The sequence below is a fragment of the Amphiura filiformis genome, chromosome 13 (assembly GCF_039555335.1).
Source record: "Amphiura filiformis chromosome 13, Afil_fr2py, whole genome shotgun sequence".
In the NCBI taxonomy this organism is placed as follows: Eukaryota; Metazoa; Echinodermata; class Ophiuroidea; order Amphilepidida; family Amphiuridae; genus Amphiura; species Amphiura filiformis.
The window spans coordinates 444,355-462,267 of record NC_092640.1 but is presented as its reverse complement, the minus strand read 5'-3'; the positions used below and the strand labels follow the sequence as shown (position 1 = coordinate 462,267).

At 36.7% G+C, this 17,913-nt stretch overlaps 1 protein-coding gene across 2 annotated transcripts in view; it reads right to left on the bottom strand.

Annotated features, from left to right (window-relative positions):
- Positions 1-14,963: 14,963 nt before the first annotated feature.
- LOC140167872 (uncharacterized) overlaps positions 14,964-17,913 on the bottom strand; it is a 138,320-nt gene continuing 135,370 nt past the window's right edge. For both annotated transcript variants that reach the window (XM_072191161.1, XM_072191162.1), the window contains one exon: positions 14,964-16,703. In XM_072191161.1, the coding sequence (XP_072047262.1) occupies positions 14,979-16,703 (1,725 nt within the window). In that variant the 3' untranslated portion in view covers positions 14,964-14,978. The remainder of the gene's footprint in view (positions 16,704-17,913) is intronic.

Below are 17,913 nucleotides of genomic sequence, written 5' to 3'. Positions count from 1 at the left end.
TGACAAATTGATCGCATTTATGACATTTGTTAACAGTTTGCCATTTTGAATTGAAATAAATATCTATACGTATATATTACTATCAATGCAGGGCAAACTGCTCAGTATGCACGCTATTCAATGCAGCAGTTTACCATTACAGATTACCATTATGGGTTTACACTTTACACCCTTTGACTATTCGTGTTTTGTTTGCGTGAATCATTGCTAATTTATGCATTCATTATTTTCAATGCTTTTTTTTCTTTCTTTGTATTAAAAATAAAGAAAGAAAGAAAGAAAGAAAGAAAGAAAGAAAAAGGAAAGAAAGAAAGAAAGAAAGAAAAGAAAGAAAAAGGAAAGAAAGACAAAAGAAAGAAAGAAGGAAAGAAAAATGAATGAATGAATGAATGAATGAATCAACGAAAGACATTTGAAATAAATAAAACATGAACGTGGAAAAAGTTTGAAGTGACCGCTTATAGGTTCAAATTGCAAGCAGCTTAATCACGAAGCTCACGTGGCCGAGTGGTTAAGGCATAGGTCTTGTTAACATGAGGTCCTGGGTTCGATTCCCAGGCGGTATTACTTTTTATGTTTCATTTATTATTTGCGACGGTGAACCCGGTGAAAATATTTGTTTATTATAAATACATGAAGTATACATTTTTGATTTATTTTTCTGTCTTTCTTTCTTCCTTTCTTTCTCTATGTTTGATTAATTAATTTAATTATTTCTTTCTTTCTTTCCCAAAAGCCCCCAAATGAAATACTTTCCGATTTAAATGTGATCTTATAATAGTCCTACAAACCTCCTCCGCCCTACCCCACATACATCCCACGCCCAACACCTCGCACGCACACACCACCACACTATACACACACCCCATACACAAAAATGTGAAGCACAAATCTGCTGAAGATAGTTGTTACATCATGTCAAAAACAAGTTAATGCTATCTACTGAAGACAGTCGTAGTTTATTATTGACTTCATTACAATCTTAACGTACATGCGGTTTTAGTATTTAATTAAAACTCATTTTTCTGTTTTGTAACGCTCGTTCACCTATCTGACAAGTGCTATGAAGGTGAACTTTAAATATTAATTTCAAAAATAAATTAAACAACTCGGAATCATGCAGCTTAGAGCCGTGATACGATTTCTCGGTTTTAAGATATAGCATAAAAATGTCATTAAATGCGTGTATGTTAGGGTATGGGGTGTTTCAGTGTCCACTCCCTGAACCAACCAATTTCTTTATCAACAATTGTATTTTGATTCATAAGTACATGGTCTACTTCCAAATCCTGTGAAATATGAAGATCATACAACATTCTGTTTTTGAGTTATGGGACAAAAACTACATTTTAGAGCAGTTTAGAGCTATAATTGCGAAATGTGTGTATTTTAGCATAGGGGGTGATTGCAGTGACCACTTCCTAAAGAAGCCAATTTCTTTATCAACAATTTTGTCATGATTCCAAAGCATATAATCCACTCTCAAATCGTGTGTAATGAGAAACTCATACGACATTCCGTTTTTGAGTTATGAGACAAAAACGAAATTTAGATGAAATATTTTGCATTCGGCAGAGACAACCTACGAAAAAAGTCCTTGGAACGCTTGGTACACTCTGTCGAAATTCCGTGCAGAATTTCACATGATCATGGAAATGACGTATATTTTGCCTGGGAACAAGCATGACATCTACAACAATGATTTACCTTCCCTCTCCCCATCAATCAATGTTGGAACACATCGGGAAACCGCTGAAGACTTTGGTATTTCTCAACATTGCACGGGGAGAGGGGGGGACAGTTTTCCGTTATTTACACGCAAGCGTTCCAAGACATTTTTCGTTGATTGTAGGTGTGTTAAGACGGTATCCTACTTTTGAAAGTACCGGTACTTACTTTCGACCCAGCAATTAAATTACACTACTTGCAACTGTGTGTCCACACGGGACTTACTACGTGTAAGTCACAAGTAAGTGTGTTCTTCACTGGTAAATTATGCCATGATTATGCACAATCACAATCACAAAGTGAGCCTGTGTAGCATACTTATTATAACATTAATTGATCTGTACAAAAAGTATAGGATCTTTCCCAATTACAGAGTTCCTTTTTTTTTTAATTGGATGCAACATTCCCCAAATGAATTGCCCCAACATTGTACTACAGCTAGGTCCCTCCTTATTCCAGAGTTATAAGTCTTGTGCTCATACAAATAATTTTAAGGGATCGGATAGCGATGTTTGCACATTTTTGTGGGACCTGAGAGCACATTAAACACACCAAATTGCATCCTCAATACAAGGAATGTTCTTCTGATATCAAATAATTTTGATTTTTTGAAATTCGCGATATACGGTAATACAAATTTTTATGGCAAATTATTAAAAACTAGGCCGTTACCCACATTTTGCGGTTCTCGGCTGTCATGGTTATTGGCTTTTGCAGATCTCAAAATCAGGGTGTGTCCTTTGGCTGGGATGATGGATCACTGTCCTCACAACTGAGCTCAATTGCAGCTTTTTTGCAATTTGACGTGACTTTCACTCTCAATTTGAAATTTGACCTGACCTTTGACCATGGATGACCTAACGAACGCAAACCTGAGTTTCCTTGGCCAAAGTTACACCCACCCACCAAGTTTGAGCTCCATGAGCAACAGGGGTAGCGCCAGAACTAAACACTCCAGTGTCCGCAGGGACCCCCGAACTTGCAGAAAATTAAAAAGTAGGGGGTCCGGAGTAGAGTTTGGTGAGTCCGAGTTGCATAAATGCAGCATAAATAGTATGTCTGCAATAGAGCTAGATTGAAAAACTGGGGGTCTGCAGGGACCCCTGAACTTGCAGAAAATTTAAAAATAGGGGGTCCGAACTCTATTTTGGTGGGTCCAGGACCCCAAAAAGCAACCTAGCGCTACCCCAGATGAGCAATTTGAAATTTTTATGTTTTTTGACCTATGAACTCCTAACCGTAGGTCTGACAAAACTGTCACCGTGGAAACCTTTGTTTGTTAGTCCAAGGTCCACCCACCCACAAAGTTTGAGATCCATAGGGGCAATTTGAAATTTGTACCTTTTTTGACCTATGATCTCTTAACCGTAGGTCTGAAGAAAAGGTCACCGTGGAAACTTGTGTTTGTTAGTCCAAGGTCCACCCACCCACCAAGTTTGAGCTCCATAGGGACAATTTGAAATTTTTACCTTTTTTGACCTATTTATTTATATTTAAACTTTCTTTACCCAGGGTAGCTCCTTCAATGTCAAACACTGATTTCCAAGGAGGCCCTGCATTTACATTGTGAACAAGAAGCATATACATGTAGGCCTACAGTAGTAAATCAGAAAATACATAAATTATAAATGGCACATGAAATTGTAAACAATTGAGAAAACATGAAAATTCAGATTAAAAGACATATTACACTGGTTTTATCAAAAACAACTGCTTAAATTGAGCAATACTCATTGACTTAAAATTACATCTACTATCATTTGGAAGGCTATGACCTAGCTCTTAACCGTAGGTCTGACAAAAAGGTCACCGTGGAAACTTTTGTTTGATAGTCCAAGGTCAACACAATGGCATGGCTAGATTTGCCATTTAAAGTGTTTGAAATTAGACTTCAATTGAACTTGACCCTATAAACTCGTTCTTCCTATACCAAGCTGCACCCACCCACCAAGTTTGAGAAACGTGCGACCCCTAGTCTCCAAGAAAAGATGCGGACAGACAGACAGATTACGGTGAATTATAGTAAGATTGATATTTTTGACATTTAACAGTTCTCTGCTAAGTAAACTTTATAAATCTAATGATATGTTCTTAAAGAGTATGTAGCTGGGAAGAAAAGCTGACCATCATTTGAAAATTTTGACCTTTCGTATTGAAGATGAATATTTTTTCCCCAAAAGACCTATAAGATTTTTCTCAAGCTCACATGCTAAGTTATTAAAATCACACGCCAAGGTAGTAAAATCGCATCATCAATATTTTGTTCCTACAACCCCCCCCCCCCACACACACACACACTTTTTAGATAATGAGCACAGTGGCAAAACAATTGTGGGGTCAGTATTTACACATAATTAAAATCGGCAAACAACATTTCCATCCTGGTGATTGGTGAGCCCCTCAAGAATATCTCACTCCATGCAAAATTTTACAGAAAGTTTTTTTTTTCCCCATTTTTATTCACAGTGTACTGGTGGAAAGGAAACATGTAGATACAAAGATGCAATTACAAAAAGTTGATAGCCATCTCTTAAGTATGTTTTAAGGGGCATTTTGTGATTCTAGCATCATCTTTCTAGGACATGGTTTAATACATATCCACAAAAAAGCTTATTCCCAAAATGTCAATTAATTTGGATATTGAATTTGAAAGTTAAACATTTATTTATTTATAACAATTCGGTCAGAGACCAGGCGAGAACCCAATAGTGCCTATGCACTAAATTAAAGGGTGGCCTAATAACACCAAACACAAAATAAAAGGGATCGACAGACAAAAATGGATGAGAAAAATAAATCAAGACAAAACAAATGAGGTGGAGAAGGAGATGGCTAGCACACCTGGTCATTAATGGCAGATTTGAAGGCAGTCAGGGATGGAGATTTGACTACAGTGTCAGGAAGGTAATTCCATAGGGTAGGTGCATATGGGAAAAAAGATTTTTGAGACAGGGAGAGACGGGAAAACGGAATAACAAGGGCGCAGCTGTTGAGATTGCGAAGGCCAGGGCGCGGGTGCAGTTTAAATGGGTTTGGCGAAGAGCATAGCTTGTGAAGGATTTTGTACAAGTGGCAGAGTGTGGCCAGATCACGATGTTTGGAGAGGAGGGGGAGGTCTACTTTTGAAAGCTTCCATTCCTGCAAGATCACACGGAAGGCAAAGTGCTGGGTGGATTCTAACCGGTTTGTGAGCGTCTGGTTTAAAGGGTGGTATGTGATTGAGCCATATTCAAGGGTTGGACGAACAAGAGCCAGATATAGAGAACGGCGGATATGGAGTGGGGCTTGTGGAAAGATCTGTGAAGGAAGCCTATTGTTCTACGAGCTTTCTTGCAAATGCTATCAACATGGACTTTCCAGGAGAGATTATTACTGATCCATATGCCTAGGAATTTAACAGAGCTAACTCTTTCAATGGGCTGTTGATTCATATAGAGCTGCATCTGTGGGTAAGGTTCCTTTTTTGTTGATATTATCATGGTCTTGGTTTTGCTGGCATTGGCTGAGAGATGGTTGGAACGGAACCAGTTATGATAATTGCATGCACATGTACTGTGCCCCATAGGCCACCGTGTTGTGATTTCTGTCTGTTGACAGACAGTTATACAAATTGAATGACATCTTTGTCCCCGTCTTTGTCATAGGACCAAATCTGCAACAAAGGCTAAGCACACAACCAATAGAGGCCCTGCATTCTTTTATCGATTGGCTCCAAACAAAGGATTTGAACCGGTGTCCTTCACCGTAGTTATGGCGGAGTGCAGTCCATTCAATCTAATGTTGTCATCAACCTATTTGATCGTAGTGCAGGGTTATGTGTGTGAGACGAACTGTCACGGTAGATTGCAATCATGCTTTTCTTGAATGCATTTGAGTAGTCCACCATATTTACGGGATGATACGTCACATGCAAGGCCTCTATATGTAGTCCATGGAGGTACATGTAGCTACTACCTCCATGTGTAGTCCTAGAGGTTTTTGATGGTCGAATAAAATCTCAGCTTTTGGATCATTAAGGTGGCATGCACGATCACTTTAAACAGGGGCGTAGCCCGCTTTCTTGGTCAGGGGGGCAAAATAAAATTTTTGGGGCACAGACGAACAAAATTGCAGTTGCATCATACAATACATAGAGACTGTATGTCTTCGAGCTTCCCAAAAAGGGCCTTATTGGGATGATGTGCACGCGTAGCGTGAAAAAAAAATGGTATTTTACACTATTTTCGCCCATTATCCGGCTAAAAAGGGCTTTATTGTTACAATGTGCGCGCGTAGCGCGAAAAAAATGTGTATTTTACACTATTTTGGCCCTGAATTTTGCTAGAAAAGGGGCTCCTTGCCCTTTTTCTTTTCCTTTGCCCTCCTAATTTTCTCTTTCATTTTTGGTCAGAGGGGCACTTTTTCTTTCATTTTTTTGTCAGGGAGTGGGAGGTCTACTTTTGAAAGTGGGCAAGTGGACTACGGGGTAGTCTAACCATGACCATAACTAACAACTTAAAATTCCAAATCGATGAAAACTGCATCTAAGTTCTAAAGACACAAAACTAGAACAAGTGTGTACCATGTGGTGATACAAGTGAGTCATGGATTTTTTTTTATAAAAAATATTTTGATAGCCTGTTACCTCAAGATACTACCGGTATATAGCCAAATCTTTAGCATCCTGACAATTTTGGTTTGTGAGACTGTCAGATAAATATTATTGAAATTTTGGACCAAAAACACCTCATGAAACGATTAACACATTCACAGTAAATGGGAAATTGAGCGCCAATAATATCCCAATGAAAGTAAAACAGATTTTGAAACCTTCAGTTGGTCTTATAACAAAATTGAAAAAAAAAATGCATCTCATTGGTACATCATGTTATTGTGGCTTAGATCTTTGATGAAAAGCGCCCTCATGCCATTTTTATGGTCTTATATGGTCATTTTCACGGTAAAGGGTGTAACTTTGGATTTTTAACATTTTGATCCGTAGTGTTCTAATAAAGCCACAGAATTCCATGATTTTTGGCCACATAAGTCATCTAGTTCGCAGCTACCTTGGGTACCATAATCATCTTCGGAAGTTACTGCGTTCAGTTTTAGCAGGCTTAAATGTACCTAATATTGCCATTTTGAAAAACTATAAAAAACAGTAACATTTTTGTAAAACCCTGTGTTTTCTTCAGTTACTTCATGGATAATTTTTCTTATCCTGAAAGTACGGTCATATGTTCAGTAAACACTGCCACATTAGATTTAATTGTGAACAGCCCTGTATTTTTGAGAACCGGACTTCGATATTTGTCGTTTCGGAGGCTTCATTTTCCGTTAACAATTGTTAACAAACTTTGTGGGTATAGCTTTGGTTCATAATTCTTGGTTATTTCTTCATTTCTTCTTGATTCATAACAGTTGATATCTCATCTTGAAATGGGTAACAAAAATTAGTCGATTTGCAAGCTTTTAAAATTTTTATAAAATCTTGACTTCAAAGAGCTGATTTTCCAGTAACTTTTTTGAAGCCTCCGAAACAAACTGTTCAGCAAGCTTGGGCAAATATAAATAAAAGAGCTCATCCAATCTATTTATCAAAATGTAGCAAAGTAGATCTTCAAGTCACTTGTTTTTAAATCATGGAGATATATATCACCGTTTGAAAATGGGACCCAATACAAACTTTCCGTTAACAATTGAAGCCTCCGAAACAAATGAAGCCTCCGAAACAACAATAAGGTTAATTATCATCTATGCATATCTAAATTGGTGTGTTCCATATTATTGATATCTGCATTGTAATTGTTACATGATATGTGCAGAATGTCATAAATTTAAAAAAATTTGATATTATGGTTAATGTTTGAAAAATATACTGATACCCAAGAAAGCCCGTTTCGGAGGCTTCACATGCAAGTTAACACCATACTTAACAAATGGGTGAAAAAATTACCATGTGATAAATCTACATTTCATGACAACTTGTAGCCAAATATTTTACTTTTATGATCACCTGTGTTGTTAACTGAAGCCTCCGAAACACAAATTGCTTGAATTGCCAATTCTAAAATATGAAACTTGGCTGGGAGGTTCCTTTCATCATTGAACTCAACTGTGTATTATAGACGCTTGTATCAACTGGTTTTTAACATGTTTTTAAGATGTAGTTTGTAATAGGTTATCTTTTTAAAAGCGTACTTTTAAGCTTGTATTTCATTCTGATATTAATTATGCATGTTTATAATTTGATTTTGCTTTGATGTTTTTTTATTGTACAGCGCTTAGGGGCCTCTGGGCATCAAGCGCTTTATCAAATGCTGCTTTATTATTATTATTATTATTAAGTAGTATTTGTACATGAAGTTAGACATTCAAATTATTTTAGGAACCCCATTAAAACTTAAAAAATATGTTTAAGGTTGGGAAATTTCCATTGCAAATGACCCTTGATGTTAAACATTTTCAAAACTGCAATTACAAACCTAGCAAAACATGGTATAAAATTTAACTTATATCTGTTGACTTACTTTGGAATGGGATTTCACATGTATTCCAGCTTTCATGTCATAATTTTCTGAGCTTATGTATATACATTTTTTCTTAGATTTTAACCAAAATGTTATGGAAATGTCAAATTTTTTATCAGAAATCAAAAGGTTGCAGAGGTATAGTTTCATTTTCGTATCATTTAACTTAAGGTGAGACTTGTGTTAAATTTCGAAAAAATAGGAAAATATCTGGCAACACTGTAGACAGGTGTTTTTTCCCCAAGCTCAAATGTGCATTTTTCATAAGACTAATGTCTCATCTCAACATGATGTGGTCGATGTTGAAATCGGAGCACTATCATATGGCTTATGAGCTATACAAAGTTGGTATAGTTTCATACTTTTAAGCATTTAAGTATCCACCTATATTGTAAAGAAAATATTATATGTACATTTTGTTTATTAATAAGGTAGGCTCAAAAACTTGACAATTTGACTGCTTAAAATTGCAAAAATGGTGAAAAATAGACCTAAATGGTAATTTGGCTGTTACCATGGCAACGGGGATATTTTTCCGAAATTTATTCCATGTGTGTTTGTTTCAGGTAAAGGTCCATCAAATATGACAGTATAAAGGAAATCCATTTTTTGGCCGTGGCAAACATTTTAAAAAATTCTCCAAAATAACAGACAATGCCTCTTAAGCCTTGAAACATTATTTTACTGGAATTTAAGTTGCTTCTATGCATGATTACAGTAAACAGAAACATATTTATGTGGTTTGAAATGTTGACCCTAAAAATCAAAAGTTACACCCTTTACTGTGAAAATGACGATATCTCAATGCGCCATTAAGATCCCATGAAAATAACAAGTCCACATGAACATGATGAAAGAAATGAAATGCACATTGGGACCTTCTTGGCGCACAGAGATATTAGGCCAAATAAAAAAAAAGGTTCGTCTCAAAGCTTGCGCGCGCGTTTGTAAAATCCCACGATTTGACAAAAAAAAATTTTTTATAGTTTTTTCCAGAAAAAATCGGCGAAAATCAGACTTTTTTCTCAAAATACCATGAAAAAAGTCGGGAATAAAAAAATTTAAAAAAATCGCATTTCGCATTTGTTTTCAAAGCGCTCGTGAGCTTTGAGACAAACTTTTTTTTTTTTATGGCCTTACAGGTCAAAGATAAAATTTGACCATTTTGTTGCATTTTCGGAATGTTGTTTTGTCGCATGCATTTATCATGTAACTGGAAAAATGACACCAGATGGTAGAGAGAGTTACTATCTAATGAGAAATTAGAACACAAACTTGGGATCTCTGTGATTAGTATTTCAGGCATTTGGTATGAAAAAGGCTGTTGCATGCAGTAACATGCACTTTTCAAGTTCTTGTGGATTTATGCGCCAACAAAAGCCCAACATGGAAGGTCAATACTTTCGCATGCCGATCATGACGACATTATTTGCTTCATTTAACTGAGTTTTGAACTGGGCCTATTTCTTTAGGTTTTAAATACAGAATTATTAAAGCCATTTCGATCTATATACCAAAATGCACATGATATCTTAGGACTCATGTGCACTTGGTCCATGCTCGATCTCGCAGGTTTTCTCCAGGATCTCCGGTTTCCTCCTGCTTTCATAAATCGGTTATTAGTTGTTTGGTTATCAAAAACTTCCTTCACTTTAAATGGAATTTGGGGAGCTGCACAGATAATTGTTTTTTTGGTGGATGTTACCATCTACGTGTGGATAGGTTTGTGCCAGGTTCGGGATAACCAAGCTAGTTGATGTGATCTGATTGTGATGATTCACCATGGCAGCGAAATTACAAACCTCCGAGATCTGGGAAAAGGCGCGATATAAATACCGAAATTTGTTTTATTTTATTTATCTTATTTTTAAAGAAAATGCACGTCACGTGACCATCCTGTTTGTCGTTATGCAAAACTCAGTCATTTGAAGTGTGAAGTTGCGCAATTTCATTGCATACACATTTTTTTCATCTTTTGAGCCAATCACCCTAGAATAGTAAGAGTATACATTTTTGGAAACCCGCTGACTCAAGGAATCTAGAATTACCTGTATGAAAAGTATAATGTATCACAAAATAGGCCCTAATCTTTTCAAAATATATTTTTTTATTTTTTGAACTTCCAAATTCTAATAGGCCTGTGTATATTGGGCAAATTGTACACATTTCAATTATCATGCCTAGTTATTAACATGCTAAAAGTATTACCAAGTACACTGTATGAAACATTTTGTAAGGGACAAGGTATATATGTCTAAAGTTAAAGATCACTTACGATTGTGAAAATATCAAATCATGGAATTTTATGTTACACCCTATACATGTATGGGGAAGTGTATAAACATGGATCTTTTTAAAATAAGTTTGCTAACATTTTTACTGTAATCTGCAACATTCAAGTCATTCTGGAGTATATTTGGGTATTCATTTGTTAATACTTGGCCAAATAATTTGTACATAAACAGTTATCTAAATATTTTATATAAATGTTGTACAGGTATTTGGTACACCCTGTATATTTTAACTTTAGGTAAAACTTAAACAAACTGTATATTTTGTGAAAGCTTCGTCATTATACTATTCAAATATATCACAATTATTGCTAAAATCATTTCAGTGAAAAATAAATAGGTAAATTACATGGACAAGTTTTCAAGTACTGTTTTTTTTTTGTTTCACCCTGTATATATTTTGGGCAACACTGTATATCAACTTGAAACTCAAAAAGTTATTATCCCTATATTATAAGCTATCCGAAAATATATACTTTTACTATTGTCAGATTTATGGAAAAAATGTTACAGCACTTTATGCCACACCACCTCTGATTTTCAACAATTTGTGACATGTAACACAAAGGTACCCCAGTTTATGACACAGGACCATATAGAGTCTCTACACATTAAGCTTTCAAAAAATGTACGATTCTGCTATTGTGCTGTTTATGGTTTTAAAGTTACAGTAACATAATGTGGAAATTGGTGAAATTGCTAGATTTTTCTGGATGTTACTGAACTTACGCTAGGCTAGGGGGTCCCACTATAAGACACATGACCTGCTTTAATTTAAAGCCATATATTGTAACATTTCCATAGAAATTATTTCGGACCACGTAACTAATAATTTTTTTAAAATAGATAAAAATAAAGGGGCCTGTTTTTTTTTTTGGTTTTTTTTTAATTTCAACCAACTTTGAGAAATTTGCACCAAAAAATCAAATCAAATCAAAATTTAAAAAATCATAAAAAGCCTGATTTCGATCAAAATTTCAAATATTTTGGGTGAAGAACTGATCAAAATTAGGAGAAGACATGGAGGCAATAAGGCCCAATCAATATACTGTGTCACCGTGTCTCGTCTCAAGTTGAGAGTGCCATAGGTGCGTTTTACGCAGTTATGTCGCCAGCGTGAAATGCTTGACACTATCTACGCATGCATATATCATAATGCCCTGATGGATTTGGTTAGTGGGCGCGATTCAAAACTGCCACTGTGAAATTATACACACATGGCATTACTGCCAACTTGCAATATGAGACACGGTATAATAATGTGTCTCGTCTCAAGTTGAGAGTAGTGCCATGTTGGATTTCGCACATGCTAACTAATGCCTCATGGGCATATACACACATGTAGATTTTGACCGTACACATGTATATACACATGCGGCGATTTTGACCGTATGCTGGCGACACAACCGCAACACAGCCGCAGTCAAGCTAGCTCAATCGATACGGCGTTCAACTATGGTGCAACAGGTTGCTGGTTCGGGAGTTAGCTTGAAATTCCCCTGGACTCATTGTAACCCGTACAAAACTCGGGGAGCTGATCCTGGTTGCGATGGTCATTTGTGGAATGTCTAGGGTGTGCGCTCTTGAAGCTGCAAAGTCCCTGTATTGTTGTTAAATGGTTTATGGAGTGATGTGGGCCGTAGTGGTCAGCAACAACCTGTAAAGTGTGCTGAGGCTTGTGGATCAACGTCTAGGCATTGTGCCTGTGCATGCCATAGCGCACTATAAATCACTGCACTATTGTTAAACGCACTGATGGCACTCTCATCAGCTCTCAACTTGAGACAACACACAACTTATATTGGTGCCGATGCATCTCGTCTCAAGCCGAGGATACCATGTATATTTCGCAGTGGCAGGTTCAAATCACACACGCTGTCGATGCAACCATGTAAATGCACTGATGGCAGTAGGCCTATTATTTTATAGTCCGATTATTTTAAAGTCGTCAACATAATAAAAATGCCACTGCACAAGACAGACAAGGCCAAAATATAAAATGGACAGGAAAATAAATAAACAATGACAAAAATTGCATATGTTGTCAATACTCGGCTTTATTAATTTATTGAAGCTTAAAATTCTGATAATTTTCAGAGAGTAAAAACCATGATGGCCTAGCTAGGCCTACGCAAAAGACAAAAACATTAAACAAAGCCACAAATAACAAACGAACAAACAGAGACAAAACCAAACAAATAAACAACAAATATAAAATATTCAAACAATTAAAATTAACTTTTATTCATAACCTCCGCGTATTACGCCATATTTGCGTCCCAATCAAATTGGTCGTTAGATGATTTACGCACACCGTGGTGTACCGGCGCGGAGGTTATTGATATCCATCAATGACCTCCGCGTATGCTTATGCGGTACAATGACTCCCGCATAGTGCGCATCTGTTGCGCCGGAACTCTATACGCGCACGCAACTACCATATTTGCACATGGCGTGATTGCGCAGTGCTGTAATTGGTAAGTCCGTTTTAGCCTGTTCGACTTTTTAAAGGGCGAAATATAAGTTTTGATAAAAATTGTTTATTTCAACCCCGATTTCAACAAATTTCGGAGAATAAAATCTTGAGATTTGGTTGAGTGATGAGTTAAAGGTGACGGTTATGAATTCGGTTAATAACTTTGCATCAGTTATAATGTCGGGCATTGTGAAAAATCTAAACATTTTGCTTTGGACCTCGGAATATCCCTCGGGCTGCGCCCTCAGGATATTCACAATTCTAATTTTCACAAAATGCCCTCCAAATAACTAATGCGCAGTTATTAACCTATAATTAATTCATTTAGACATTCTGCAAACTTGTTATATAATTTATGTTTTTGTAAACAAAAAGATTGCTAAAAATCGAATTAATTTAGACCAACTATTTCGCAAAATTTTAATCTCATGAAAAAACACGTACGAAAACCCACACAAAAAGTGACAAACAAACATGACAAAAACAAACAAATAAACAACAAAATAAACATCCAAACAACAAAAACAAACCCCTATACTTTTATTCAGACACTCTACAAAAAGGTTACCTAAATTTCCTTGATGCAAAATATTTCTAAGATTGTTAAAAAGAGGTTTTTTAGACCAATAAATTTGCAAAATATTTTATTTCACCAGGCCCTGTATTTCACAAACGCCTTGCCCTGCCGCCACGGGGCCTGTCAACGCCGCTATGTGCTCCACGAAAAAAAAAAAAAAAACACGAACAGACATAAAAGACAAAAAACGAACAAATAAACAACAAAATAAACATCCAAACAACAATAACAAACCCCTATACTTTCATTCAGACACTCTACAAAAGAGTTACATAAATTTCCTTGATGTAAAATATTTCGAAAATTGTCAAAAAGAGGTTTATTCAGACCAATTATTTTGCAAAATATTTTATTTCATGAAAAACGTGCACACTGGTCAATGCTAATGCGCCGCGAAAAAACAAAAAACACGAACAGACATAAAGACAAAAACAAACAAATAAACATCAAAATAAACATCCAAAAAACAAAAACAAACCCCTATGATTTCATTCAGACACTCTACAAAAGTATTACATAAATTTCCTTGATGCAAAATATTTCGAAAATTGTTAAAAAGAGGTTTTTTCAGACCAATAAATTTGCAAAATATTTTATTTCACCAGGCCCTGTATTTCACAAACGTGTGCGCCGCCGCCACGGGGCCTGTCAACGCCGCTATGTGCGCCACGAAAAAAAAAAACCAAAAACACGAACAGACATAAAAGACAAAAACGAACAAATAAACAACAAAATAAACATCCAAAAAACAAAAACTAATCATTATGCTTTCATTCAGACTCTCTACAAAAAGGTTACCTAAATTTTCTTGATGCAAAATATTTCTAAGATTGCTAAAAAAGAGGTTTATTCAGACCAATTATTTCGCAAAATCTTTTATTTAATGAAAAACCCGCACACCGGTCAATGCTAATGCGCCGCAAAAAAAAAAAAAAAAAAAACACGGACAAACTTAAAGACAAAAACAAACAAATAAACAACAAAATAAACATCCAAACAACAAAATCAACCCCCTATACTTTCATTCAGACACTCTACAAAAGAGTTACATAAATTTCATTAATGTAAAATATTCCTAAAATTGCTAAAAAAGAGGTTTATTCAGACCAATTATTTCGCAAAATTTTTTATTTCATAAAAAACGCGCACACCGGTCAATGCTAATGCGCCGCGAAAAAAAACACACGAACAGACGTAAAAGACAAAAACAAACAAATAAACAAGAAAACAAACACCTAAACAACAAAAACAACCCCTTATCCTTTCATTCATACTGTCTACTAACCACTACATAACTTACCTTCATGTAGAACATTGCTAAGATTGCTAAAAAAGAGGTTTATTGAGACGACTTTTATGTCATTATTTTGAGTAAGCTTATTACGTTAGGTTTCTACTCACGTTAATTTCTGCATCGATGTATTTCTTGATGTTGATATCAGAGTCTCCAGTCGTTCCTTTGTAAACTTGATGGCACCTAGATCCAAAATCCTGAGATGAGGCAAAATGCTAATAATCGCTGAGAAACACTTGCTGCCATTAATTACATCATTCGCGAAGAGTTTCAGTGTTGTGAGTTGAGGTAATTCACCAGCTGTAGTAATGAATGCAGCCATCTCATCCTCCTCGCCTTTCATGCCCTCCAAGTCTATCTGTTCCAATGCTTGACATTTACGTAGACATTTCACGCTGTCTACGTTTGGTAATGGGTTGCGTGATATATTAAGCTTACGTAATGAAACAAGAAATGTAAATGCAGTGAATATCGTATTCATGTCTGACGATGTAGCACCCTCCATGCCAATCATATTGAATTCTTGTAATTGCGTGCATTGAGTGAGGCTATTTGCTAATACTGATGAAGTCACTCCTGGTTCAAACTCATTCTGGCTGATGTCAAGTTTGTGTAGATTTATCATCTTTGGGATTGATTTCATGACACGTGTTACTGTGGCAGTACTACAATGTAATTGAGAGGCATCCAGTTGATCTAGAGAATTTGAAATACTTGGATTTGAATTGACATGATTTATGACTTGATCTAGTACTTGGGATCGATTTGTAATCCCCTGTGCAAAATACCCAGTGTAAACTGTTTCAAATAATTCTCCACAGTTCAGTGTTTGCATATCTTTGAACAGATTGTTGAACTGCATTGTTTTATGTAGGTTATTAATTATTGGAGTGATATCTACTTCATTTGAGGAGGGTAGGCCTGCGGTTATTTCTAGGCATGAGATGTATGCCGCTAGATGTACCGCAAACAAATGACTATGTTCAGAAGTGTCTACAAAGGCCAAACGATGATACGTGCTAATATCCTCGCTTACCGTGCCTTCATTTGCTGTGACATATCTGTCACACTGCCTTTTCAAATCACTGATATCACGTTTCTCCATGGCTTTCACAGTGTCTGCAAAAACTTGCCTCATTGCTCCTTTCTCGATCTCTTCCATGTCCTCTTTTACATGGGGAATTGGGTGAAGATGTATTTCTTTTACATCCTCTCCACAATACCTCATGTAGTAGGATACCGAAGAGACAAGTTTTTGCGTGAGTCCTGTGAACAGGACATGTCCCTTTAAAAAGACAGGTTTCAAACTGTCACGCATTTCATCGCCTATTTGACCCTCATAATAACATTCCAATAATAATTCAATCAATCGTTGCACTTGGCGTGATTGCTCATAATTCAGAACTGGGTGCCTCTCCTTGTCATCTTTAACCGAGTAGTACTTGTTACAGCAATCGTCTGTAGTAAACAGCTCCACCAGTTTCTTCACAATTGTTTTTGCTGCTTCTTTATTACTTCCAGCAGCAAAAACCAGGACAAGACCTAGATTTAGAGCTTCTTGAACTTCTTCTATTTCTTTCAAATACTCGGATAATTTATCTGGGTTTTCACTCAGATAAACACCGGCACAAAATTCTTGTCCTGATTTGTGAAAAAACTGGAGGGAACCTGTACCTTTGTCACACAATATACCACATTTCTGACATTGAACCAGGATTCCTTCATCACCTAACTCGAGAATAGCTTCCTCTTTCGTGAATACAATCTGTGTCTTGTTAGTAGTCAGGGTCTTGGCTGACATTTCTCCGAGCTTTCTGATCATTTTCTTCTGTGTAAAAAACAAACAGTAAACAGAAAGGGAAAAAAGGTTGTTAATAATAATATTGTCATGTTTATATTATTATTAATACTTTAAAGTCTTAAGCCTAGGCTTAATAATTAGCAATAGCAAAATACATACATGATACACTACAAACTTAGAAAACGTTTTTAGTTGGTTGTTTGGGGTCTAGGGCGGGCTAGGCTTAGTTGTACTAGTACAGTAGGCTAGGCTCAGTAGGCTAGGGCTAGGCCTTGAAGTCTGACATGAAAGCCTAGACAGGATAGCCGCCCCAAGGTGCGTAGATTAGTTTTTATGGACATCACACATCAGGATCAAATTTGGGCCTTGCATACTTGGCACTTGTGGGCCAACCTTCTACCCTTATGATACTATTATAGTCTGTATCGTCTCAAGTTGAGAGTAACGGCTAATGCCATGTTGGATTTCGCAGTGGCAAATTGGAATCGGTGTGTTTACGCAGAACTTAATGTTGCCAGCGGAACTTGTAAATTGCACTTCTACCCGTGTGTATACACCCTGCGGGATTCAAGTTTGTTCGACTGTGTAATACTGCGCGCATCAATGAAGTCCCAACTCACGCTCGCGTAAATTCACATAAGCGTTCGCTAGTCACGCAACTAGCGTAAGCACTGAGTCTTATATAAGCCGAACAAACTTTAGCGCGTGTGATTCAAATCTGCCACTGCAAATCCAACATGGGAGACGAGACAGACTATAGACATTCGCAAGGGGCGCAATGTTTTTTGTGACGTAACTTCCGTCGCTACTCGGAAAGGCGATTGTCAGTATCTTTATATCAATAAGTCGCTAGCATGCTGGCATAAGCTGAATTTATACTCGATCGCTCAGATTTCTTCAACTCACAAAGCCAACATTATTTTAGCCTCAGCGATTTGTTATGATTGATCGGCTTGACGCTCTGAAAACGGAAGTAAACACTGAGCATGCGCGAGAATCGCTTTTCTGCGAAAGCGTCAAGCGATCAAGTATAAATTCAGCTGTATTAGTGTCAAATCATTTAAACAGCTGAGCCTGAGGTTGAAGACAACTTTGTTGTATTTTGATAAGCGACAGATGCTACGTCCCGCTAGTCGCTCGTTGTGATTGCCTAGGCAATATAGTATGATAATTGATATGGGCATTTATAAGCAGAATTCAATTAACCGCCATCGGTCAGCTATCGCGATGAGCGATT